Consider the following 27,831-nt stretch of genomic DNA (forward strand, 5'->3'; position numbering starts at 1 on the left):
GGACTAGTAAGTGTTCAGTAAGCTGTAACCACTGCCACCGTGACCACCATCACCATTGTTGTCACCATACCATCCCACAGGGCAGTAGTCCCCTAAGTGACCTTTCTTTCTTCACCGTCTGCCTACTGCAGCCTCTCTACCACATTGCTACCAGACAATCTTCCTAAAATGAATAGTTCATGTAGACTTCCTTCTTGAAGTCCTCAAGGGGGTCTCTTTTGCTTCCCAGATGTAGCTGCTCTGTGTACCTGTTATTACAGACAATTTGTCTTAAGAGAGAATTGGTAGAACTTATAACCAGGTGTGGCAGAGGGGAATCTGTTGTTTTTGTCTAGATTCTGTTCTTGAATGATCAACATCATCTTTTGATCCTCTTTCATGTTACTTGTTGGTTAACTGATATGATGATTGCTGCATGTTTGTCATTGTGCAAAATGCAGACTTACCTACAGGTATTTCTGTAGGTGGTTATATCTGCACTGGCTTTCTTTTGTACAGATCCAGGCAAATTGAAGAATTTGAGGATGGGATTCTTTAGTTCCTAAAACTGTGTGCTGCCCCTGGTCAGGTCTAGAAATGGTGTTATTTATTTTTTTTCCTAAGCTGTGGGAGGTATATTTGTGGACTTTCCTCTAATTTCCTCGTTAAGTATCACCTTCAAAAATAGTACATTTGTTTTTTTAAAAAAAATCAAACAAGTAAAACCCTTCAAAGCATTGTGTCCTGTGACAGCAGACTTTTCTCTCTCTTTCTTGTGTGTATATAAATATTTCATGTTTTTTGTTTGATTTTTATGCACAGGTCATGTAGATTGTTATTGAATGAAACATCCCCATTGCTATTCTCAAGTGCCATTTCTCTTCTGCTTGTGTAATGTTCTTTTTGTCTCTTATCCATTGACTGATAAATGTTAAGTTTTCGGTTTTGTTGCCTCTAGTTATCCTTGGAGTTTTAATACATTTGGTTCATTTTTTTTATCAGTCCTGCCAATTATTAAAATTATTTCTATTTCACAATCTTAGTGTTTTATAATATTGATTTTAAATAAAACATTTACAGTATTATGTCAAATGGCGCTAAAAAGCCCATAAAAATCATAAGCAGTCCACTTTGCTCTACCCCTCTTCCCAACACACACATACACACACACATGCACACACGCTTGCTCACTAACTCAAACATCTTGAACTGTTTGACTGTTTCGTTTGGTATTTACCTACCTATTTTGAAATATTTATGAATTGCTCCCCCCTCCTTAGTTTTCCTTTTATGGTTGATCATGACTTTAAATTCAAGAAATTTTCAAATCAAGAAACTTTACCTTTTAGCTGATTTTGGAAAGTAGATTGTAGGTTTCCTTTAAATCAGAATTAACTTAATAATTTTTTCCTTAGAATTTGAACGCTAACTATACATTTAATTCCATTATTTTAAAGCATAAATGTTGGTGAACTCTGTTACTTTTACTTCATTATATTTGGTATTAAAATGTTTACATGTTTGTGGATCTTTTACTAGTTTCTCAGAGTGAGTACTAAGTGTATCTTTATGCTTGGTTTCTCTCCTTCCCGTCTCTTCTCTTCCCTTTTTAGAAATAATGAATGCAGTGAAGGCTATACATTTTCCTTTGAGCATATGGTTTTCTGTGCTCCTAGTTTTTTTTTTTTAATATGAAATGCTCTTTTTATTTTCTTTTGTCTTTATTTTTTAATTTTATTAGATAGTGATCAATCAGTATAATCTATTCAAAAGATTTAAAAGAAGTGTTTTAAAGTTTATGATGCGTTTATGATTGATTTTTGTTAAATGTTCTATGGGCGCAGAAAAAATTTGTAAGCTTTATTCAAGAGATAGAAAGGTCTCTGTATGTAATTATTAAATCAAGTTTGTGGATTGTTTTAGTCAATTTCATCACGTCTATGCTCATTTTATTAGATCTGTCTATTTTTGATAAGGATGTATTGATTTCTCATTTCAGTGAAATATTTTTCAAGTCTTTTTTACATATTCAATACCTTTTTCCGTATGTAATTTAGCTTTTAAATTGTTTATGTTGTTTGGACCTCTTAACCACGAATTCCACATGTATGATATTAATATGGCCCTCATGCTTTCTTTTGGGGGCCCTTAGCTGATATTTCTTGGCTCATCTTCCTGTTTTAAATTTTTGTCAGTCATTTGATTTTAAGTGTTTCTTACAGTCTGTATGTGACCTTTGTCTTTTTAACCCAGTCTGACACTCTATCTTTTAGTGGGAGAATTCAACTTTCTTTTTTATTCTTTTTTACTTGACCTTGTTACTTTATACATTGTTCATTATTTATGTTTATGACTTTTTTTCAATTTTCTTAATTTTGCTTATATTCTCCACTCGATTTCCATTTCCTAGTTTCCTGTTTATGTGGAACTCCTGTACTTTTCCATTTCATTATTATCCACCTTCCCTTTCAATTGCTCATAATTTTTTTTACCCTATTTTAATGTGAAAAATGATACAACATTTTCCCTCACCTTGACATTCTGATCTTCTCTAATGTTCCTAAATTTCTATAGGGATAATTCAGTTTTTAGGTCCCAAGTTCTGTTAGACTTGCCTGTGTCTGGAATTCATGTTGAGTACTTATATTGCATATTCTATGTAGTTTATTATCCATTAAGAGTCAAGGTATATTAGGTATATTTAAGGTATATTAAGGGCAAGGTATGTTTCACTTCTGTTTCTTCTCCTTTCCATCTTCCCACATGTAATGATCTCATTTTATTTCTGATTCAATTATTGTTTGGTTGAAATCCCTTCTCAGGTCTTTAGATAGGGCATTGTGCAATATGCTCTTTAAATCCTTAAATTTTGGCATATACTTCTTTCACACTGAATGTGTACATAGGATGTGTGGGTTGTACTGCTTTTTCTCCCAGCAGTCTAGATGTTACTATTCTTTGGTACCCTGTTTCCCCCAAAATAAGACCTAGCTGGATAATCAGCGTTAATGCATCTTTTGGAGCAAAAATTAATATAAGACCCGGTGTTATGTTATGTTATGTTATGTTATGTTATGTTATGTTATGTTATGTTATGTTATGTTATGTTATATTATATTATACCTGGTCTTATAGTAAAATAAGACCGGGTCTTATATCAATTTTTGCTCCAAAAGACGCATTAGAGCTGATTGTCCGGCTAGGTTTTATTTTTGGGGAAACACGGTACTATTGTTACTAACGAGAAGTTCAATGCTTATTTGATTCCTTTTTAGTTTTAAGTAATTATTCTTTCTGGTAACTTGTGAGATTTTCTTTTCATCCTTAAAGTTTAGGAATTTCTGTGTGATGTTCTTGTGCATGTGTCTTTTCTCTCATTAGTTCTTCCTGGATCTTGGAGAGCCCTGTGAAGTTGCAGTTCAGTCTTTTTTTCTTTTTTTCTTTTTTTGAGTTTTTTTTTTTATTGTGGAGGGGAACAGTGTGTATTTCCAGGACTTTATTGGGGAACAGTGTGTTTTTCCCAGGACCCATCAGCTCCAAGTCAAGTTTTTGTCCTTCAATCTTAGTTGTGGAGGGCGCAGCTCAGCTCCAAGTCCAGTTGCTGTTTTCAGTCTAGTTGCAGAGGGTGCAGCCCACCATCCCATGCCGGAATTGAACCAGCAACCTTGTTGTTGAGAGCTTGCGCTCTAACCAACTGAGCCATCCGGCTGCCCTGTAGTTCAGTTTTTAGTTCACGGAAATCTTCTTCCATAATACTTTGATTACTGCCTCTCCTCTATCTTTTCCTTTTCCTCCTTCTGGAACTCTTCCTATGGTTGGTGTATTAGTTAAGTCAGATTGACTCAATCTGTTCTTCAAGTCTACTCTCTTCCCTTTATGATTTTCATCTTTTTATTTTTACTTTATGCCCTGAGGTTTCTTCCAGTTGAGCCTTCATGCCACCAGTTATAGTCTGTGTTCTCCTTTAATGTATCTACTGAATTATTCAGCTTAAGGATTTTACTTTTAAAATTTTAATTTATTTATTTTTATTCTGTAGAAATTATATTTTGTTTTCTGCTTGACTCTCCTTAAGTAATCCTGTTTTTGACCTCGATACTTCATCTGTGTCCTTCAGAAGAGCTGTTAGGTCTGCTTTCTCCTACTGTCTCCTACCCTTAGGTATGTTGTTTATATGTGCACTGGGGTTCTGGTTGACCTGTTAAGGGACCTTAAGTTGTTGTATCCTGTAATTGATGAAAGGTACAGGCAACTCAGCATGCAGTGTAACAAACAGCAGGCACGGTGTGTATTTCATGGCATGGAGGACTCTGCGCCTTCTTTCTGGTCTTCCTGTATCCCCAGCCTGAGGAGTAGAGTGTGCTCTCCCTTCTGCTGGGTGCCTCCTGAACACCTTTGAGGCTAGAGAGGCTGGCTACACTGCGCAGTGATCTATGTGCAGAACGCTTCTGAGTCTTGCTTGGAACTCAGAGCAGAGCAAACCTGCACCAGTCCTCTCTGAAGATGCCTGTAATTCCATGGCCACATTCTTCAGACCCCACTCACTCCCTGCTTGCCCCCAGAGCTTGTTTTCAAAAGAGGCAAGTGGGGTGGATGTGGGATTGAAGTGGAGGAAGGTAAATCAACTGCAAGGTTCATTTCCGCCCTGAATCCTGAATGTTTATACTTTATTCATAGCCTCAGATGGTATTTCATCAATCTGTGCCTTTTGTCATGTGTTCAATGACATCACAGAATAAATGGCTCAGTTGGATGGCTCAGTTGGTTCGAGAGCAAGCTCTTAATAGCAAGGTTGCCAGTTCAATTCCTGCATGGGGTGGTGGGCTGTCCCTTCTGAAAGCCCATCTTTGACTGTCATGGTTTCCTGACCCCTTTATATACGTAACCAGTTGAACTATACTACAGTTACTAGGAAGTGCCCTTTTAAGATGTACCTAGGACAAATAGACTCTTTTAGGAGAGTTTATTGGTTTGGGATAAATAAAATTCTTTCAGGAGCGTTTCTTTGTCCATATGCAAATTTCATTGACCAAGATGTGAATGAACTGAAAATTTTGCATAGTGCAGAAGCCAGTTAAAGTAGGACAAAGACCAAAAATAAGAGGATAGGTTGAGGAAGAAACAGGAGCTGGAGAAAGAATCATCTTTAAATTATCAGTGGTACCTGTTGGTGGGAATGCAGAATGGTGCAACTGCTATGGAAGGCCATGTGGAGGTTCCTCAAAAAATTAAAAATAGAATTACCGTATGACCCAGCAATCCCACTCCTAGGTATCTACCCAAAAAATCTGAAAACATTTATCCATAAAGACACGTGTGCGCCAATGTTCACTACAGCTTTATTTACAGTGGCCAAGACATGGAAACAACCAAAATGTCCTTCGATAGATGAATGGATAAAGAAGTTGTGGTATATATACACAATGGAATACTATTCGGCAGTAAGAAAAGATGAAATAGGACCATTTGTAACAACATGGATCGATCTTGAAAATATAATGCTAAGCAAAATAAGTCAGACAGAAAAAGCAGAGAACTATATGATTTCACTGATATGTGGTATATAAACCAAAAACAACAAAAGAACAAGACAAACAAATGAGAAACAAAAACTCATAGACACAGACAATATTTTAGTGGTTACCAGAGGGTAAAGGGGGAGGGGTGGTAGATGAGGGTAAAGGGGATCAAATATATGGTGATGGAAGGAGAACTGACTCTGGGTGGTGAACACACAATGGGATTTATAGATGATGTAATACAGAATTGTACACCTGAAATCTATGTAACTTTACTAACAGTTGTCACCCCAATTAACTTGAAATAAAAAAATAAAAAAATAAAATTCTCAGTGGTACTAAGAAGAAGACATGGTGATAACATAGAAATTGAAAGCCACATATAATCAGAAAACCTTATTCTGACTAATAGTTATACCTTCTTTTTTTTTAAGCCATCTACTGAGCTTGCTGATAAATTGAATTAAAATAGATTATACATAGCGCAGCTGGATAGCTCAGTTGGTTAGAGCACGAGTTCTGAACAACAGGGTTGCCAGTTCAATTCCCACATGCGCTGGTGAGCTCTGCCCTCCACAACTAGATTGAAGACAATGAGCTGCCGATGAGCTTCCGGAGGGGTGGCAGGATGGCTCAGTTGGTTCGAGAGCAAGCTCTTAATAGCAAGGTTGCCAGTTCAATTCCTGCATGGGGTGGTGGGCTGTACCCCCTGCAACTAAGATTGAAAATGACAATGGGACTTGGAGCTGGGCTGCGCCCTCCACAACTAGATTGAAGGACAATGACTTGACTTGGAGCTGATGGACCCTGGAAAAACACACTGTTCCCCAATATTTCCCAATTAAAAAAAATTTTTTTTAAATACCTTTAAAAAAAAAAGAAAGATTATACATGAAAGGGACCCATTCTATTCCATAAAATTAAAACAAGGAAGCATTCAGTAGCATCTGAGTGAATGGAAAAAAAAAAAATATTGTACCCTCTATTCACAGGTTGTAAAATTAGTACAAATATATATATATGTATATTTATGTTTGAGCAGTCATTTGCCTTAAATATTTGAGACTTGAATTATGTACACATGCTCTCCCTAATATTGATATTCAGTTTGTCTTAATCAGCCTCAGGCAAAGAGAATTTTAATTATACAACATGTGTAAACTTCACATTGAATGGTAATTAGTCTGTGTTGCTTAGTGTCACTTAATATTGAGATTGATAGTTCAGTAAAAATTTTTAAAAACCAGTGACGCTGAGTAGATCCCCAATATATAAGACATAGATGAGCTGAGATTCAGTGATAGCTTTTATGCTATGTCAGTTAACAATTTAACTCCTGAATTTGTTTATTACATGTGTGACTATGGAGTCAAGTGACACACATTTGCACATTGCCATTGATCACAGACTGGAAGAAAATATAGCCTTATGTAGTAGAAACCATTCTCTCATCTTTTTGTTATTTTCTAAAGTTTTATTTGTCTGGCATGTTGTTACTGAATAGGTTGCTTTTCTTAGCTGTGAATTGTCTAAGATTTTCAAAGAAAGCTTTTTGGTAAAGTAGAAGAAACAAGAATGATTGGGTCACTTGCTTGTACCAAGATTTGCTGGGTGGGTGAAAAGGTGACAGTAGGCATTAGAATCCTAGACCAACAAGGGGAGTAAAAAGTTATACAATTTCTGGAGTTTTGTACTTAACACAATATGTATGTAATTAAGACTAGAACTTGAAGTTTCTATGACACATGAATCTGTGTCATATACCACTCTGTACTTTGTGTTTAGAATTCCAGTTTGTCTTACAAAAGGATTTAAAAAATAAATCATGGAGGAACCCCTATAGAAGTTCATTTATTTTCGATAGTGCTGAAACATTACTGTTTTTGAATGCTTAACATTAAAATACATGTTGGTAGGTTAAAATTTATCTGTTTTTAAAAGTTCTATTTATCGAAATATGTGTACTACTCCATGAAGGTTTATATTAAACAGCAATGCTTGGGTGTTCAAGAGCCATAAAAGAATACTGATTGCAAATTACCAAAATTCAGTGAGTCAATAAAACAGTCAACAACAACAAAAAAGAACTCAAGGATATTAGATTTCAAAATTTTCTTCCTTAATTTAGTTTGTCCATTATACTTTATTTTAATTATTCATAGTATTGTTTAACATGCCAGGAAATGTCTTGTAATAGAATATATAAAATAAATTTAGTTTCAGTAATATGAATACTATCTTTAGCGTTCTACTTTTAAAGCTCAGATTAAAATGTTTTGTAAGGAATTATCTAGTTTGATGCATAAAAACATGTCTTTCTTAGTTACTTTAACCGTTTTAGAATTTTGAAACCAATTGCTCACTTCAGAAAAATAAATGGAATAATTGACACGTCATTTTGTTGTTGAGTAAGACCAAAAAAAATTATAAGAAAGAAAAATATACATTTCCACTAACATAGAACAATGATTTTTTTATTTTGGGTATTATTTCTAATGCTTATCTATGCTTCCCCCCGCCCAATAGACCCAATAAGTAGTTATATAACTGAAAAGCATAGCCCCTACTTACTATCTTTTTTGTACCATGCTAGGTATTTAAGGAATAGAGGATTAATTTACATATCATTGACCTCAAGGGAGTAACAGGTGAACATAATAAAGCCTGAAGATGTAAATTCTAGTTGAAATTTGGACAAAAAATACGGTCAATGTGTAAATAAATAAAAAATATTACAGTAAAAGGCACATTGCCATTAATCCCCCTCAAACTACTTCCCCTGTCTTCAGACACAGTTATCCACCGTTCTTCCCACTTTCTGAAGCAGTTCTGGAAGTCCTCTTTCGTGAGTGTCTAGATGTGCTGTCATGGCTGCCTTAATGTCCTGAATCATTTTGACTTTGGGGAAGAACCAAAAGTCTCATGGTGCCAGATCTAGTGAATAAGGTGGATGAGGACACACCATAATATTTTTATTTGACAGAAATTGCCAAACCAGAAGCAATGTGTGACACGGAGCTTTTCTGTTGTGGTCAAGAAATATGGTGAATGCTGCTGCCGAGTGCCATCCAACAGAAAGGCAAGGATCTTCCATACAGGAAACAGTGCATTGAACCTTAGTAACACTGTGTGACAAGTTTCAACTTGTTGGTGCAGTCAGTTGGATGTGAGCTATGGTTGACAGAAAGGTGTGTTTTAAAGTGTGCTGTAAATCATTCTCCATCATGACAATGCTCCATGTCACATTTTGCTTCTGGCGCAGCAATTTCTGTCAAATAAAAACATCACAGTGTTTTTATTCACTGGATCTGGCACTGTGCGACTTCTGGCTCTTCCTCAAAGTCTAAATGATTTAGGACATCAAGGCAGCCACAACAGCACAACTAAAGACATTCACAAAAGACAACTTCCAGAACTGCTTCAGAAAGTGGCAAGAGTGATGGGATAAGTGTGTTCGAAGCGAGGGGAGTATTTTGAGGGGATTAATGGCAACGTATCTTTTACTGTAATAATTTTTTTTTTTTTTAATTTAAACATTCATCGTCTTGTTTGATCACACCTGGTATTTATCTTTGGTCCATTAGGAAGTGGAAATAAGTGAGAAAGAGCTCTTCTTTTAGTATTGGCATGGATTTTTGCATGTCCAAGATTTACTTCTGTTTCTTATTCTAGTAATTAATGGTAGAGGTTCACAAATATAACTATGGACTTAGATTTTGTTCCTAAGTAGGTTATATGTTCTGAGGTATTTATATGTGTATAAACATTGGTAACACATTTAAAATGAAATAGCCATTAACTCTTTCCTCATGATTATACAGCTAAAGATTTTTCACTCCATTTGATGACCATTAGGTGAAATCTTTGTTTATTAGATTTTTTTTGTGTGCTAGTGGATGGGAGACATATTCCTTAAGGGATGAAGTTTGGAAAGAAAAAAATAATTTCCTTTTTATCTGAAATTGAGAATAATTTTATTTGGGGGAGTTCTTGTGATTCTTTACATTAAAAAGCGTTTTTAAAACTTAATATTATCTAGCCTCACTATGTGACCGTGGGCTATTTTTCTATCTCTTTCTCAAAGCTGGATGCTCCCCAAATATAATCTGTGCTTTGATCCCTTGTTGTTTTGATTCATTCTAGACTTGGTCTACAAGTACCTTTTCTTTCTTTTTTAAGCATTACATTACATTATTTTATTTTATTATTTTTTAATTAAAGTTTATTGGGGTGACAATGGTTAGTAAAGTTACATAGATTTCAAGTGTACAATTCTGTATTACATCATCTGTATATCACATGGTGTGTTCACCATCCCGAGTCAGTTCTCCTTCCATCACCATATATTTGATCCCGTTTACCCTCATCTACCACCCCCGTCCCCCTTTCCCTCTGATAAACACTAAAGTATTGTCTATGTCTATGAGTTTTTGTTTCTTTATTTGTTTGTCTTGTTCCTTTGTTGCTTTCAGTTTTATGTCCCACATATCAGTGAAATTGTATGGTTCTCAACTTTTTCTGTCTAACATTTTGTTTAGCATAATAATCTCAAGATCCATCCATTTTGTCGCAAACAGCACTATTTCATCTTTTCTCATGGCAGAATAGTATTCCATTGTGTATATATACCACATCTTCTTTATCCCATCATCTATCAAAGGACACCTTGGTGTCCTTCAATCACCTATCGAATGGCACATATCTTGGCCTCATACACTGTTGGTGGGAATGCAGATTGGTGCAGCCGCTATGGAAGGCAGTGTGGAGGTTCCTCAAAAAATTAGGAATAGAATTACCATATTTTATTTTTTTCAATTACAGTTGACATTCAGTATTTATATTAATTTGAGGTGTACAGCATAGTGGTTAGAGATTTACATAATTTATATAGTGATCCCCCTGATTAGTATCTATCTGGCATAGTTGTTGCAACATTATTGACTGTATTCTCTATGGTGTACTTTATGTTTTCGTGACTATTTTGTAGCTACCAATTTGTATTTCTTAACCCCTTCACCTTTTTCACCCAAGTTCCCAACCACTCTCCTCTTTGGCAATGATCAGTTTGTTCTCTGTATCTGTGAAACTGTTTCTGCTCCGTTTATTTGTTCTTTAGGTTTCACATATAAATGAGATCATATGGTGTTTGTCTTTTGCAGTCTGACTTATTTCACTTAGCATAATACCCTCTAGGTCCATCCATGTTGTCACGAATGGTAAGATTTCACTTTTTTATGACTGAGTAATATTCCGTTGTACATATGTACCACAGTTTCTTTATCCAGTTGTCTATTGATGGGTTGCTTCCATATCATGGCTTGTAAATAGCACTACAGTGAACAAAAGGATGCATATATATTTTCGAATTAGTGTTTTGGATTTCTTTGGGTAAATACCTGGAAGTGGGTCATAAGGTAGTTCTGTTTACGTCTGTACTGTTTTCCGCAGTGGCTGCATTGATTTGCAATCCCACCAACAGTGTACAAGGGTTCTCTTTTCTCTGCATCCTCCCCAATACTTGTTGATTTTTTGCTGATAGCCATCCTGACAGGTGTGAGGTGATATCTCATTGTGGTTTATATTTGCATTTCCCTAATGATTAGTGATGTTGAGCGCCTTTTCATGTGTCTATTGGCCATTTGTATTTCCTCTTTGGAGAAACATCTCTTCAAGTCCTCTGCCCATTTGTTAATTGGATTGTTTGTTTTTTTGGTGTTGAGTTATATGAGTTGTTTATAAATATTGGATATTAATCCCTTATCAGATGTATCATTGGCAAATATCTTCTCCCATTTAGTGGGCTGTCTTTTTGTTTTGTCGATGGTTTCCTTTGCTGTGCAAAAACTGTTTAGTTTGATGTAGTCCCATTTTTTGTTTTTGTTTTTGTTTTCCTTGTTCAAGGAGATATATCAGAAAAATATCACTAGGAGCAATGTCAGATAGTTTACTGCCTATGTTTTCCTCTAGGAATTTATGGTTTGGGGTCTTACATTTAAGTCTTTACATTTTGAGTTTATTTTTGTGTATAGAAGAAGAAGGTGGTCCAGTTTAATTTTTTTGCATGTATTTGTCCAGATTTCCCAGCACCATTTATTGAATAGACTGTCTTTACCCTAATGTATATTCTTGCTTCCTTTGTCATAGATTAAATGACCATATAGGCACAGATTTATTTCTGGGCTCTCTATTCTCTTTCATTGATCTCTGTGTCTGTTTTTATGCTAATACCATGCTGTTTTGATTACTATGGTCTTGTTGTCAGGTAGCGTGATACCTCCAATTTTGTTCTTTCTCAAGATTGCTGTGGCTGTTCGGAGACTTTTGTTGTTCCCTATAAATTTTAAGGTTATTTATTCTAGTTTTGTGAAACTAGCATTGAATCTATACATTGCTTTGTGTAGTGTGGACATTTCAATGCTATTCTTCCTATCCATGAGCACAATATATTCTTCCATTTGTTTTTCTTTTCTTTAATTTCTTTCTTCAGTGTCTTATGGTTTTCCAAGTACAGGTCTTTTACCTCCTTGGTTAAATTTATTCCTAGATATTTTCTTATTTTTTAAAAAGCAATTGTAAATGGGATTATTTTCTTAATTTCTCTTTCTGATAGTTTATTACTGGTTATAAAAATGCAACTGATTTCTGAATATTAATTTTGTATCATGGTACTTTACTGAATTCATTTATCAGTTCTAATAGTTTTTTTGTGGAATCTTTGGGGTTCTCTATATTTAGTCTCATGTCATCTGCAAATAATGACAGTCTTACTTCTTTTCCAATTTGAATGTCTTTTGTTTCTTTTTCTTGTCTGATTTCTGTGGCTAGGAATTCCAGTACTATGTTGAATAAAGTGGTGAAAGTGGACATCCTTGTCTTGTTCCTGATCTTGAGAATGCTTTTAATTTTCCCTCCATTGAATATGACTTTAGCTGTGGGTTTGTTGTATACGGCCTTTATTATGTTGAGGTATGTTACCTCTATTTCTGCTTTGCTGAGAGTTTTTATCATAAATTAATACTGGATTTTGTCAAACACTTTTTCTGCATCTCTTGACATGACCATCTTTCATTTTGTTGGTGTGGTATATCACATTAATTGATTTGCAGATATTGAACTAATCTGCATCTCAGGAATAAATCCCACTTGATCATGGTGTATGATCTATTAAACATATTGCTGAATTTGGTTTGCTAATATTATGCTTAGGATTTTTCATCTATGTTCATCAGGGATATTGGCTAAATTTTCTTTTTTTTGTAATGTCTTTGTCTGGTTTTGGAATCAAGGTAATGCTGGCTTCGTAAAAAGAGCTTGGGAGCCTTCCCTCCTCTTGAATTTTTTGGAATAGTTTGAGAAGGATAGTTGTTAATTCTTCTTGGAATGTTTGGTAAAATTTACCTGTGAAGCCATCTGGTCCAGGACTTTTGTTTATTGGGAGTGTTTTTAAATTACTGATTCAATTTTATTAGTAGTAATTTGTCAGTTTAGATTTTCTCTTTTGTCTTGATTCAGTCTGGGAAGATTGTATGTTTCTAGGAATTTATCCTTTTCTTCCAGATTGTCCAATTTGTTGGCATGTAATTGTTTATAATATTTTCTTATACTCCTTTGCATTTCTGTGGTGTCAGTTGTCATTTGTCCTCTCTCATTTGTGATTTTATTTATTTGGGTCCTCTTTTTTTCTTGATGAGTCTGATTAAACATTTATCAATTTTATTTATCTTTTCAATGAACCAGTTCTTAATTTCTTTAATCTTTTGTATTGATTTTTTAGACTCTGTTTTGTTTTTTTCCACTCTGATCTTTATTATTTCCTTCCTTCTGCTCATGTTAGGCTTTGTTTGCTGTTCTTTTACTACTTCCTTTAAGTGTAAGGTTAGATTTTTTTTTTTTTTTTTTACATTTTTTCTTGTTTCTTGAAGTAGGCCTGTGTTGCCATGAATTTCCCTCTTAGGAAGGACTGCTTTCACAGTGTCCTATAGATTTTGGGTCTTCGAGTTTTCATTTTCATTTGTGTCAAGGTATCTTTTGATTTCTTCCTTGATTTCGTTGTTGACCCATTCAGTATTTAGTAGCATGTTATTTAGCCTCCATGTTATTTTGTGTTTTTCTGTAATTGATTTTTAGTTTCATACCATTGTGGTCAGAGAAGACACTTGATGTGATTTCAGTTTCCTTAAATTTATTGAGATTTGATGTGTAGCCTAACTTGCGGTATATCTTGGAAAATTCCATGTGCCCTTGAAAAGAATGTACCATATTTTGCCATGTATAATGCCCTCCCGTGTATCATGCACAGCCATGTTTTTGGCCCAAACTTTGAGGGAAAACAAATTTTGTTTTAATTTTTTAATTCAAATTTTTATTTGTTTACATTTAAGTACTTGTTTTTTGTACATTATGAAGGAATTTTACATTTTTTTGTACATTATGAAGGAATTTTACATTTTTTTGTACATTATGAAGGAATTTTGTACAATTTTTTGTACAAAATTATGAAGGAATTTTAGCATTTATTTATTTTTAACATATTATGTTATAAGAAATTTTATGTAGCAAATAATAACAAAACACAAGGTACAAGAAATTTTATGTACCGGTAACAAATTCACGATATATACACATCATAAAAGGCCAAGAGCTCTTCATTGTTGCAAGTTCGTTGTAAGTTCAGCAAAATCTGTTATCATATTCCAGGGTATTATTTTGCATACAGATATCATTATTGATTTCTAGAGTTACACTTTTAACTCATAAGCATAAATAAAAGAATTAACATTTATATAGATATGGGGTTAGTACTGCCCATGTATAAAGCGCAACCTTATTTTTCCCTCACAAATTTAGGCAAAAAAGTATGCTTTATACACGGCAAAATACAGTATATTCTGCTGCTTTGGAATGAAATGCTCTAAAAATATCAATTAAATCTATCTGCTCTAGTGTGTCATTTAAGGCTCCTGTTTCCTTGTTGATTTTCTGTCTCAAAAATATGTCCATTCTTGTCAATGGGGTGTTAAAGACCCCCACTATGATTGTATTACTGTTAGTCTCTTCCTTTATGTCATTTAATATTTGCTTTATATATTTAGGTGCTCCTGTGTTGGGTGCATAAATGTTTACAAGGGTTATAGCCTCTTATTGGATTGATCTCTTTATCTGTAATGTTCCTCTTTGTCTCTTATTGCAGCATTTGTTTTAAAGTCTACTTTATCTGATATAAGTATTGCTACGCTATTTTTGTTTGTTTGTTTCCATTGGCATGAAATATCTTTTTTCATCTCTTTCAATCTGTGTGTGTATTTTGATCTGAAGTGGGCCTGTTGGTGACAGCATATATACGGGTCTTGTTTTCTTATCAATTCAGCTATCATGTGTCTTTTCTTTTCTTTTCGTTTCTTTTAAAGATTTTATTGGGGAAGGGGAACAGGACTTTATTGGGGATTTCCAGGACTTTTTCCAAGTCAAGTTGTTGTCCTTTCAATCTTAGCTGTGGAGGGCGCAGTTCAGCTCCAAGTCCAGTTGCCGTTGTTAGTTGCAGGGGGCACAGCCCACCATCCCTTGTGGGAGTTGAACCGGCAACCTCGTGGTTGAGAGCCTGCACTCCAACCAACTGAGCCATCTGGGAGCTCAGTGGCTGCTCAGCTTAAGGTGCCGTGTTCAATCTTAGTTGCAGGGGGCGGAGCCCACCATCCCTTGCAGGAGTTGAGGAATCGAACTGGCAACCTTGTGATTGAGAGTCCACTGGCCCATGTGGGAATCCAACTGGCACCCTTTGGAGTTAGGAGCATGGAGCTCTAATCGCCTGAGCTACCGGGCTGGCTCTATCCTGTGTCTTTTGATTGGAGCATTTAATCCATTTATATGTAAAGTGATTATTGATGGGTGCATAGTTATTTCAATTTTATTATTCATATTTTTAAATCTTTTTTTCTTGTTCTTAAAAAGTTTCGTTAACATTTCTTCTAATACTGGTTTGGTGATGATGAACTCCTTTAGCCTTTCCTTGTCTGGGAAGCTCTTTATCTGTCCTTCAATTTTAAATTATAGCCTTGCTGGGTAGAGTAGTCGTGGTTGTAGGTCCTTGCTTTTCATCACTTTCAATAATTCCTGCCACTCCCTTCTTGCCTGCAAAGTTTCTGTTGAGAATGCAGCTGACAACCTAAAGAGAGCTCCCTTGTAAGTACCTAGTTGCCTTTCTATTGCTTCTTTTAAGATTATCTCTTTGTCTTTAACCTTTGCCATTTTAATTATAATGTGTCTTGATGTGAGCCTGTTTGTGTTCCTGCGCTTCCTGGGTTTGTATGTCTATTTCCTTCACCAAGTTAGGAAAGTTTTCCATCATTATTTCTTCAAATAAGTTTTCAATTTCTTGCTCTCTCTCTTCTCTTTCTAGTACCCATGTAATGTGAATGTTGTTATGCTTGATATTTACCCAAAGATCTCTTAAATGACCCTCATTTTTTTTGGTGTGTTGAATTCTTTTTCCTTTTTGGTGTTCTGATTCGCTGTTCTGATTGGGTGATTTCTACCACCTTGTGTTCCAAATTGCTGAGTCAGTCCTCTTCTTCATCTATTCTGTTGATGATTCCTTCTAGTGCATTCTTCATTTCAGTTATTCTTCACTTCTAACTGGTTCTTTTTTATGGTTTCTATCTCCATTTTTGTTTCCTATCTGTTTGGTGAAGTTCTCACTAATTTCCTTCATACTTATGATCAGTGTTTTGAGCTCCATGTCTGGTAGATTGCTTGCCTTCATTTTGTTTAGTTCTTTTTCTGGAGCTTTCTCCCATTCTTTCATTTGGGACATGTTTCTGTGTCTCCTTAGTTTGGCTGTCCTTCTGTGTTTGTTTCTATGTATGTAGGTTGATCTGCTATGTGTCCCAGTCTTGGCCAGGTAGCCTTACGTGGTAGGTGCCATGTGGGATCCAGTGGCAAAGTCTCCCTGGTCACTTGCACCAGGTGCTGCAGGAGTGTGTTTTGTGTGTGTCGTGTAGCCCTCCTATTATAGTCGGGCATTGGTTGCTATTATCATGTCAATGGGTGGGATTGACCCTCAGGCTGACTGGCTGGGGGTTTTCACCACATCCACAGCTTACAGGCTACTGTGTGGGGGCATTACTCCATGGAGTGGGATTTGCCTGCTGAGACTGACCATCAGTTGTGCTGCTTGTGGGGCTAATTAGGTCATGCACTGCTGTGGTCTGAAGCCAACCTTTCATTATGTTGGTTCTGGGGACTATTGGGAGGGGCTCAGGTGCAGGTCCAGGTGAGCCACTGCCTGTGACTGGCCAAGGACTACTTGGTAGGAGCTATAGTTTGATCCCCTGTTGTTTGCTGCCTATGCTGGATTTGGAGGTATGTGGGAGAGGCCACCTTGTGAACCAAGGATGGCTGCCACCAGTACTGGGCCTGGGGTAACTCCACAAAAATCCCAGGGCACCCTGAGGCTGCTGTCACCTACCAGCTTCCTTAAGGCTCAACTTCTATAGAGTGTTGTGCAGTGCTTGAGCTAGGTAAGGTGGGTTCTCAGGGAATCACCAGAGTGGGATGAGTGGTGTTCACCAACTTAATGTAGATTTTGGTTGGTGCCAGTGCTGAGCCTGCACCTACTCAGAGCACATTGAGGCCAGCCACTGCCTGCCCAGGGCCCGCAGACCCCCAAGAGTTCATGAAAAAGTGCAACATGGGAAACCTGGCTGCTTGCAGAGAAAGTGCCTCCAGCGTTGCAAAAGTAGAGTGGGGTGGAGTTCCAGGGAGTCACCAGGGTGGAGCAAGTGGAGTTCCCCAGGGCAATGCAGATTCAGATTTAGCTGTGTTGGTGGAGGAGGCTCAACACAGGAAAGATGGTGCCCACCTGTCAGTTGCCCAGGAGGAGGATTCTACACATGAAAAATGGTGACTGTCCCTCCAATCGTTAACTTGAAGCCACACAACTCGGCTTTCTTTGAATGTCTCTGACACCTCCTGAGTCACTCTCCCCCCTCTAGACACCAGGGTGAGTGCCTGGGAGAGTCTGCATGCGGGTCCTGTAAGAGGACATCAGGGTTTCCTGCAGCTTTCTGAGTTACCTGGACAGTAGGAATCCCCATTGTTTTTCACAGCCAGATGTTGTGGGGGCTCCTCTTCCTGACACTGGCACTGCTACTCTTGGCTAGGAAACCTGTTATGGGTCTGGGAAGCCCGGCATGGGGCTAGGGTCCCTTGCTCCTCCAGTGGCACATCTCAGCAGCCAAGATATCCCTCCTGATTCTCAACCACTACACACCTGTTTGGGGCTGGCCCATTCTGTGTCTCGTCTCCATTCTTTCTTCCAGTCTCAGTGTGGCTTCTTCTTTATATCCTTAGTTATAAAACTTCTGTTCATCTAGACTACAGATGGTTCTCCAGGTTGATTGCTCTGTAATTTAGTTGTCATATGGTCATAGGAGAAGTCAAGCACAGCGTTTATTTGCTCCACCATCTTGGATATTCGGCAACTTGCTATGACTCCAAGTACCTTTTCATTCTTCTCTTTCTGGTTATCACCTGCTTATCCTGGAAGACCCAATTCAGTCCATTAATTCTCTATATATTTCTGAATTATTCTTTCTTCCATCCCCCAACAGAATTACTTGCCCCCTTCTTTTTGTTGTCATAGCACTGTATAGGTGGCTCTTACAGCAATGACGAATCATAGATATAGATAATGTCACAGTTATTGAGAATGGGGCCATGTATAATCCATCTTTGTATCTCCTAGAACAAGTGTTTTGTGAACATTTGTTTTACCTAAATGTTTCGAATGCCGTACTTGTCATGATTAAGACACCAGCTTGCCTTGTTAAATTCCTTGATCCCTAGTAGCCCTCCTTGTCTATGTTTCTCACACACCCTATTCACTCATTATACTATGGTCATTGGTGTCTAGTAAAATTAATTTGAGAGCAATCAAAGAGGGATCATTTTGTGTGGGTTGAATGCGAGGAAGCTGGCTTTTGACTGTCTGTTGTGATTTAGTGTGGACTTTCATCTTCTTCTTCCCTTTTTGCAGGACCCTAATAGGAGTATTCATACCAGCAGCAGCAGCAGCAGCAGCAGTTGCAGCAGTAGCAGCAGCAGCAGCAGCAGCAGCAGTAGCAGCAGCAGTAGCAGCAGCAGCAGCAGCAGCAGCAGTAGCAGTAGCAGCAGCAGCAGCAGCAGTACCAGTTTTTCAAAGCCTCACAAATTAATGAAGGAGCACAAGGAAAAACCTTCTAAAGACTCCAGAGAACATAAAAGTGCCTTCAAAGAACCTTCCAGGGATCACAACAAATCTTCCAAAGAATCCTCTAAGAAACCCAAAGAAAATAAACCACTGAAAGAAGAAAAAATAGTCCCTAAGATGGCCTTCAAGGAACCGAAACCCATGTCAAAAGAGCCAAAACCGGACAGTAACTTACTCACCATCACCAGTGGACAGCAAGAGAAGAAGGCTCCTAGCAAAAGGCCCCCTGTTTCAGATTCTGAAGAACTCTCAGCCAAAAAAAGGAAAAAGAGTAGCTCAGAGGCTTTATTTAAAAGTTTTTCTAGCGCACCACCACTGATACTCACTTGTTCTGCTGACAAAAAACAGATAAAAGATAAGTCTCATGTCAAGATGGGAAAGGTCAAAATTGAGAGTGAGACATCGGAGAAGAAGAAATCAACTTTACCGCCATTTGATGATATCGTGGACCCCAATGATTCCGACGTGGAGGAGAATATGTCCTCCAAATCTGACGTGAGTAGTCTTGTTGGTTTCCCTTCTTTCCCTTCTTAGTTTTCAGATTTCCTTTCAGATAGCTTCAGGATAAAGAGTGAGGGAAGAAAATGACAGTTAAACCATAAAATGGTAGCATGGAAGTGCTCTAGAAGTGAATTTCCTTGACCAATGGAAAGAAGGAAATGAAATCATTAAGAAATCTGCAGAATTTTAGGGTGCAATTTAAGCTGTTAAAGATATATTGCATAATATAATAATGGATCATTTGAATAACAGCAGAAGAATGTAGATGTTCTTTAGAGCTTAGCTACAATGCTTTTCAGTGATTGCTGACTTAGGAAAATGAGGCGAATGCAATAAAGCTTGAATACAAAGGACAGTATATTCAAAAGAGAAACTTAGAAAATATTAGGGTGCAGTTATAATGTTGATCTTTTTGATCAATGGAAGGAAGTAATTTGTTTGCACAGATGAAAAAAATGCTGGTGATAGTATTTTTTAAAGTTTTATCCAGGCAAAATTGATGGAACAATATACCATGCATATTTAAAATGTATAATTTGATAAATTTTACCAAAAATATGTGTCTGTAAAACCAGGTGATGGCATTTTGAAAATGAAATATTTACTTGTTTTCATCGTATAGCCACTGATTTGAAAGGGATGGGGTATGTGATCATTATAAGTTTTTTCTGATGAGCAGGATTATCTTTTGTGGGTGCCTAAAACACCATCTAATACCACCCAAAAATGTTACCTGATGTTGAAATTTGGACTTATAATTACAGATTTCTCAGAATTGGAAAGGATTTTCGGGTTATTTATTCTAACCTACCAATGTAAGAAATCTTACACTTTAGTGACAGAACTCTTAGTAATTCAAAAGCTATTTGATTCTGTTTCTGGAGAATGAACGTTATTTGCTATGACTTCATCTCCTCACTTTTTTCTCGACCTTTGGCTTCTACTATTACTTATCAGTCACGATCAGGCCCAATAAGTCTCCTTACTTTGGCTTGTCAATATTTCTAGACAGTGGTCAAGGAAAATGTCTGGCTAAAAATTGCTGGCAATTTTAGAACTCCACTTCTCTTTCTGTCCCAGGCGATCGCTTCACAAATGTTCCTAATTCAAAAGCTGGCAAGGGGTAGGGGACATCAGTAGCAGATTCTCACTCCTGCCTTTGTATTGTTCTAGGTAGAAAGCCACCTAGGGTTAGGACATGGTAGCAGTAGTAATCCCCAGCCATGCAAAGAAAACCTTCTTCCCCATCACTCTCTATAGCTAATTTTGAAATTTTAGTAGAAGATCATGTTTGGAGGAGAATAGCATATAAATTACTGGAGACTGGGTAATTTGTTCCAGTGTTTGGTAAAGGCTTGATAGTAATACTTTGTGAACTGGAGATGAGAGCTAATGGGTTTGTCCCAATATGTCAAACATTTATTTTTCCTCCCTTGCTTTTTACTTTTCCTCTCAATTCAAAACTTGCTATTAATGCTGATATTACGGAACCTTTTTCCTATGTTTGATTTCTATTTAAAATCACCCTGAAATGTTCACTAATGCAGTTGGGGTGTGATTATCAAGATTGCCAAGTTTAGCAACTTTGTCTTTCCATATTCTGACATGTTGCTATTCTTCTAGAACAGAGGTTTTCAAATTATGGGTTGTGATTCACTGTTGAGCCATGAAATCAATTTAGCATGTCATCACCAGTATTTTTAAAAAACCAGGATACATTATAATTAGTATGGGTAAATAATGGTTTGTGAACATTTTATTTCTAAGGGTGTGTGTGTATTTCTTGTAGTAGGTCATGGTCAAAATTTTAAAAGGCATCTCTCTTGAATGTTTACTGATTTGTGAGAAGACCAAATTGCATTCACAAAGTACTATTGAGTGTTCTTTCTACATGAAAATATCACAGATGATCTTTCTGTTAAGGTAATTCTGTGTATTCTCATTTTTGTTTGCTTCTTGCTCCCTTCCTTTTATATATGATTTATAAGCCATGGCTTTTCTTTTCATAAACTTTATGTTCAACTTGGTTTAACAAAATAATACCTTGACAAGTCTTCTGAAACAAAGAGTTAGAATTGTAATTCCTTAAAGTAGATAGAAAATTTTCAAAGTGATCCGTGACATTAGGGCTACATACCCAGCGACTGTAACAGGAGTTTTTGTGATGTGCTCTGTGTATCACTACAGAAGAAGGCTGTAAAGGCTTTCAGGTATTGTTTGGGTATAAAACCCAACAACTATACTTTCCTTTTCAGTTTTCTGAAAGTAATAATGCTTTTATTGTTGCCACTATTGGTTTAATTCTCTAAATGTGGGTGCTGGAACAGAAGAGAATTGACAAAAGTGGTTCCAAGTAAGGCAGTGCCGAAAAGACCTTTCTGTGAGCAAAGGATGATAAAAGAGGGCTGAAATTGCCTTTATCTAATAGTAAAGTTAGCCTTTGTTTGGCCTTTCTCCTACCTGGTATCCCTCCTGTGGGCAAGGGAGGAACAGGAGGCGATGATAATGGAGAGCCCTTAGCTGCCCTAAACTTCCCTTGTCCAGTAACTGATTTGGTGGTAGCTTGGCGGCAGGTCCAACTTCAGGGGGCACTGTCCATCTTGTCCTGGTGGGTGAGCTTGTCTGCATCTGAGGACGTGTGATCAGATGACCTGATCTCTCTAAAGTCCTTTCCAGCTTTGTTATTTGGATATGAGCCAGATTTATGTTCATTTATGGTGGGTGAGGTGGCAGGTAATTTTAGACACAGGGGGGCAGAGATTGTCGACTTTGGAAACAGAAAAAAGACACAAAAATTAGTTGGAAGAGTGTGAAGAATTAGGAAGGGGTTCGGGGCGGGGGGAGATTATTTACCTGGTATGCCTGTAAAGAAAATATCTTGCCTTGGTACAAATGAGTTACAATTAAAAGGAAGAACTTTTTAAAGAAGCTTTCTTATAATTAAGTTAGATTCAGATTTTTGTATAAAAATAAATATCTGTGCTGTTGAGATGGACTAGGAAGCTTAGATTGCTGATTCATATGGTTCTTTTTGGTAATTTTTATATGCTTTGTAAAAGAGAAGAGACAAAGAAGTACATCCATGTTTGTATGCCTGTACATTTTTTGAGGGATTGCTTATTTGTTGGTAAGTGGTTAGGTAGGTAGCTAAGTAGGTAGGTAAGCCAACATTTTCCAGTATCTTTTAGCTTTCTAATTAAATGAAATAAAGGACAAGAACATACCTATCACTGCATCCAGTAGGCACTTGGTAGTTTTTTTTTAGGTGTTTTTTTTTTTATTGCTGTTAGTATTAAAAGAAGGCATACTAAGAAGTGATTTATCTTTGGATTACTATTCATATGACTGAAAGAATCATTGAAAGAATAATTTAAAAATATATTTTGTAATTCCTAGAATGTTTCTCATTTTATAGTCTAATATTGTCACATGAAAATCCATCAGTACTTTTCCCTTACGGAATTTGGGAAGTGGCAGAGGAAGGTGGGGCGGGAGGCAGAAGGACTCTTTCATAGTGGGTGAACATTCAGCAAACACAGAAAACTTGATAAAGACATGTTTCTGCCATGTACGTAAAGGTCAGCATTAAGCATATTTTATATTCAAGAACCTAGGTAATTCCCATTCTAGAGTCACGCTGTTTTGGTATAGGAATTTCTCTTTTTGTGGCCATAATGGTCACTTAATAGAAAGTGACTCTTCTTACTGGTGACAGCATTAATGAGCAGCTAGGAAAGGGTGAGGATCTGACTGTCCCAACATCAACCAAAAGTTTGTAATTGTGCTTTGCGTTAACTTGTCTAAACTTTAATTGACAGTGAAAATGAACTCAAATATCTTTCACCCCTCCTAGGATTCCCTAGTTTTTGTTTTTCATATAATTCTGCTTCTCTATTGAGTTGATCCTGTTTTGTGATATGAGGAAGTTTGGTATTCATGGCAGAGAAGGAGGGAAAAAAACAGGGAAAGACAATTGAAATACCCATTTATGATGGGATTCGGTTATAATAGTAATTTCTTTATCATTGCCTTCACTTCTTTTTGCTTTGCTTTGTAGAAATTTAATTGTAATTTAAAAGTGCAGAAGTTAAAAGTTTTCATTATCTTTCCTTGAAAATGGGCAGATTACGTTTGGTGAAACATTTTATACTTCAATCTGCAGTGTGAGAAATGAGATTTTAATCATGTCTTTTGGTAATTTTGGCTTATCAAAGTGCTTTCTTAGATAAAGTCTTCTTGAGGGAGGAAGACAAAATCTCATCCGATGGCAGCATTTTTCCCAAGGGTGGGTGGTATTTCAGATACAGGATAAAGACTTCAAACCACCATAGCAGAGTTTCTTTTGAAAAGAAAAAAAAAAAAAAAAAAAGGAAGGAGAAGGAAAAAGAAATTTCCCTTCTTTTGTTGTGCCTCATTTCCTCCCGCCCCACCCTGTTTCTTGCCCTGCTTAAACTGTCTGGCGCTGGCAGTAAGCGTCCTGCTGTTGTAGCCTTGGCCTTAGGTTTTTATGTGATGGAAGGTTGTCGCAGTCAGAGAAGAAGGTCTTTATTGTGTTTTCAAAGTGGCTTTTTAATGACTTGTAATTCCAGCACATGGGAGAGCTGTAAAGTCTGTAAGTATGGTGAGTGAGCAGCTGAAGAGGCCATTCATTAAGAGGCTGCCCCAGCTCTCTGGGGGGGGGGGGGGGGCACTCTCATTCTGGACTCCTGTTCTTTGTATTTTATAACTGGAGATAAAAATACCTGAAGAGTCACAATTCTTCCTCAGATAGAGTCACCTCAGCGTGGGACATTAATTCAAACAACTGGGAGAAAGTTACCTTTGTTGGGTGCATGGAGATATTTCACCTGACTTTGTTTTCCTATGTTTCGTTTGTTTTCAGTTTTAGATGTCATTAGATGGGGGAACTGCAGTTTAGCCAATCAGCTGTTCATTGACAGCCACATTTTTGGTTTGTTAAAAAAAAGAAAGATTCGAAGCAGTTAAAAGTGAGATTTTCTTTGGTTGTTTCTTTTAAAAAGTAGAGTTAGAGGCTCTTTCTCTTCCTTGCTTTGAGTATCATACTAAGCCCAAATGGTTTCTCAGTTTTTACGTTAAATAATTCCTTAGAAGCTTTAGATAGCTGAGGGTCATGAATAGACAGGGCTCCTGTCCTTGTAGAATTGATTGTCATCAATAATTGCCAAAGCTCAGCATTTTCACTTACTTGTATTGAATTGTTTCTCTCTTTCAATAAATTCCATGAGCCGCCTTGAAGAGAACTGCATCACCTATTCAATACTTTATTGTTTCTTACTCTAGGACCTATGATCTTTATGTAATCGTCCCATCTGTCATCTTTAGACACAAAGTCAAAGATGTGACTCAACGTGATCTTTGCATGAGTAGCTTTACCATACCACAGGGGTGCCTCACAATTGTAGCTAAACTTGCTTTGAATGCTTTCTATGTAATAGTCACTGTTCTAAGTACTTGACTTGTTTTAACTAATTTGACCCACAAGACAACTCTGTAAAATAGATAATATTATTATCCCAATTTTGCAGGTGGGGAAACTGAAGCTCAAAAGTTAAGAAAATTGCCCAAGGTTGCCATGTTTAAAAGTGGCAGAGCCAGGATTTGATCCCACATGGTAGGGAGTGCCCTCAAGAGGAGTTTTGGGGTGAAGCACATCTTATTTTCCCATGAATTCATGTTACAGTTGCAGAGATGTGCTTCATGAACTGGGTATCACTGCTGAGACATCATCGTCCTATTCCGTGTTGAATCATATTTCTTTGACCTACCTATTGGTTTATGCTTTACCTTCAGGAGGTTGTCCTCAGAGGTGGATTTGGCATCCACAGCCAGAATTGAGGGAAGAGCGATGAAACATCCAGGAACCTCTAACTTCTTAGACATTCCTGCTTAAAATAAAACATACTGTCACGGATCTGTATTTCGCATTATTATAGTATGTGTTCAGCACTGTTTCCCTGCTCCCAGAATTCTCTCACTTGCTTTTGCATGGGAATTTATGTTTCACAGAGCTGAGCTGCAATATCGAGCTTTCCCAGAAGGTGCCACCAAATAACAAATGGTGTCCTCCAGTCTGAAGATTTCTTCTTTTTGAATTATCTAGTTACATTTTGCAATTTCATTTTATAAGGTCACTAAGTTATTCAAAATGTAGGCTGTGCTTTCTTTGAATTAGGAGACAAGATAAAGCAATGATATAGGCAGAGGGTGGTTTTCTTTTGGTGTCTATGTAATTATTTAACCAAGTTTGAGAAATTGCTCTCAGTGGGTAACAATTTATGACTGTAAACTTTCAAGGCAGTGTCAACGTCCACAAAGAAAAATCACCCCTAAGAGGCTTCTTTAGGTCACTAAAGGTGAATGCACAGTGAGATGTTCCCAGATAAAGTCAAAGATCCTTCTATTAGTCAGGAGAAAATGGAAAAGCATTTACTAAAGTATTTGGAGACGACAGACTTTTGCCTTTGAATTCAGAAGACGTAGAGGATGGGGCTGTGGGGGGAGGCTGGGACAGGAGAAATATTCAGACTTAGTGACACAAGAGAAAAGGACATTTTCTTGCCTTTCTCAGTCATGGAAAGAAAATGTATGTATGAGGTCCTCAGATGTTTGTTGCTTTCAATAAATAAGATAATTACTAGGGTGTCCTGGTTTGAGAACTCAGTGTTTAGAATCATAGCATTAGGTTGGTGCAAAAGTGATTGTGGTTTTTGCAATTATTTTTAACCTTTTAAACCACAATTCCTTTTGCACCAACCTAATAGTTTTTTAAAAAATGAAATCGTTGACCCTTGCTTTGTTTTGTGCCCCTTATATACATATATCTTTAAATATGATAAACCATCATGTCACTTTGAATAACTACAAACATTTCCTTCTACACGTGTTTGTTTTTAATATTCTTTGATTACTTTAATGATATTCATAGCATTTGAAAATATGTATGTGGTAGGTACTCCTGTATTTAAACACTGTATTAGATGGTACAGATGGTATAAAATTAGGCTGAGCTTTGTAAAAAGGAAGGTATGATTAGTGTAGATGAGGGCTGGGATGGGCAGGAGAAGGGATTCTTGATCACAGGGAAAAAGACACCTGATGGCAAGTGTAGCAGACAAGTCTGCGTTGTCGTTACTGAAGATGAAGAGAGATCTTCTCAATGGAGCCCTGCAGTTAATTTATCAAACTGGTTTGTCGGGAGTGAAGGAAGCCTTATTGAACTCTATTCCATGCTAGGATTGTGCTGGAGACATTCACTCCGTGTCCTCTTATGTAATCCATGCAGTGTGTGAGATAGCTTTTGTTCTCATCTTACAGATGTGGAAGTAGCAGAGCCACAATTTGAATCTAGGTCTGACCAACGCCAAAGCCCATGCGTTTTTGTACTATTACCACTGATTAAAACTCCTTGAGAGAGAAATCACATTGAATTAAAACCACCGTGCTACTGATTAAACCTTTTCAAGAAAAATCGAATTAGCAGCATTACCTTTCTCACCATCTGGCTTCCTTTGGTAATGGTACCACAGTTCAGTGAAAGGAATAGAATAGGATATAAAATATAGTCCCAATACTTGGATATTTTTCTACGAATTATGGGTGTAAGGAGACACGGCTGTGATATTAAAAATGCAGATTAACTCATGCTTCTTATGCCTCAGTATCATTTTCTAAGAAGCAGAATGTCTTGAAAAGCTGTGGTATCTTAGGGTCTGTCCAATTGCTCTTGTTCACCGATGAACTGCCTTACTAGGGTGTTTCATATACCTCACACTCGGGGCAAGGACGTGGCCAGTGTTACTGTAAGAACGACCATCTACTGTACTGCATTATCTGAAGGTTGTACTCATGAAGGATATGAAGGAAGGAAGGTACGCTTCCTTGTCCTGGAACGTAGCCATACCTGGCAAAGGCATTATCTTCCTGGGCCTAGGAGGGGTGCTCCCGAAGACACGGTCCAAGAGCATATGCTTGGAATCAAAAGACTAGACAGGTTCAGCTTACTAGTGGTGAACTGTAAAATGTGGATTTAAATACTAGTGATGAGATTATATATAGATGCAAACTGCCACTCGGGTGTTAGTTCAGGCAATGATATTAATTATGACAGAGGCAAAGACTTGCTGTTTTTGTTTGGTAATTTATGAATTGTATTCTGTGAAGACCTGATGTTGGTAGGTGTTCTTGTAAAGATCGAGACACAAAGCTGCTGTCTAGGAATTTCACAATTTATAATCCACAGCCACAGTGTATTTTTTATTCCTGTACATGTTTCTAAAATGTCCTTTTCCATTTGGCCTAACCTTCGGGAATCAAAGCAGAGTCTCGCCAAAAAGTCCACCCTAGTTTAAAATGTTTATGTCTGACAAATTCTACTCAAGATGATGTGATATATTTTCAGTATTATAAAGTGCTCATTGTAATTTCCAGTTTCCTCCCCTTCCTCATTATTTTCTAGGGTTGTTTTAATTAAAGGTGAACATCAGACTTGTGGCTGATCTTGTGATAGGTTCTATGAAAGTGCTAGCTTATCTGACCATCTTGGGTCAGAGTCTCACTTCTCTTGCT

General features: G+C 37.1%; 1 protein-coding gene across 2 annotated transcripts in view; it reads left to right on the forward strand.

The window, feature by feature from the left end:
* MLLT3 (MLLT3 super elongation complex subunit) overlaps nucleotides 1-27,831 on the forward strand; it is a 261,128-nt gene that overhangs the window by 176,174 nt on the left and 57,123 nt on the right. For both annotated transcript variants that reach the window (XM_019750373.2, XM_019750374.2), the window contains exon 5: nucleotides 18,532-19,239. In XM_019750373.2, the coding sequence (XP_019605932.2) occupies nucleotides 18,532-19,239 (708 nt within the window). The remainder of the gene's footprint in view (nucleotides 1-18,531; nucleotides 19,240-27,831) is intronic.

Source organism: Rhinolophus sinicus, linkage group LG04 (assembly GCF_036562045.2).
Source record: "Rhinolophus sinicus isolate RSC01 linkage group LG04, ASM3656204v1, whole genome shotgun sequence".
NCBI classification, from domain to species: domain Eukaryota; kingdom Metazoa; phylum Chordata; class Mammalia; order Chiroptera; family Rhinolophidae; genus Rhinolophus; species Rhinolophus sinicus.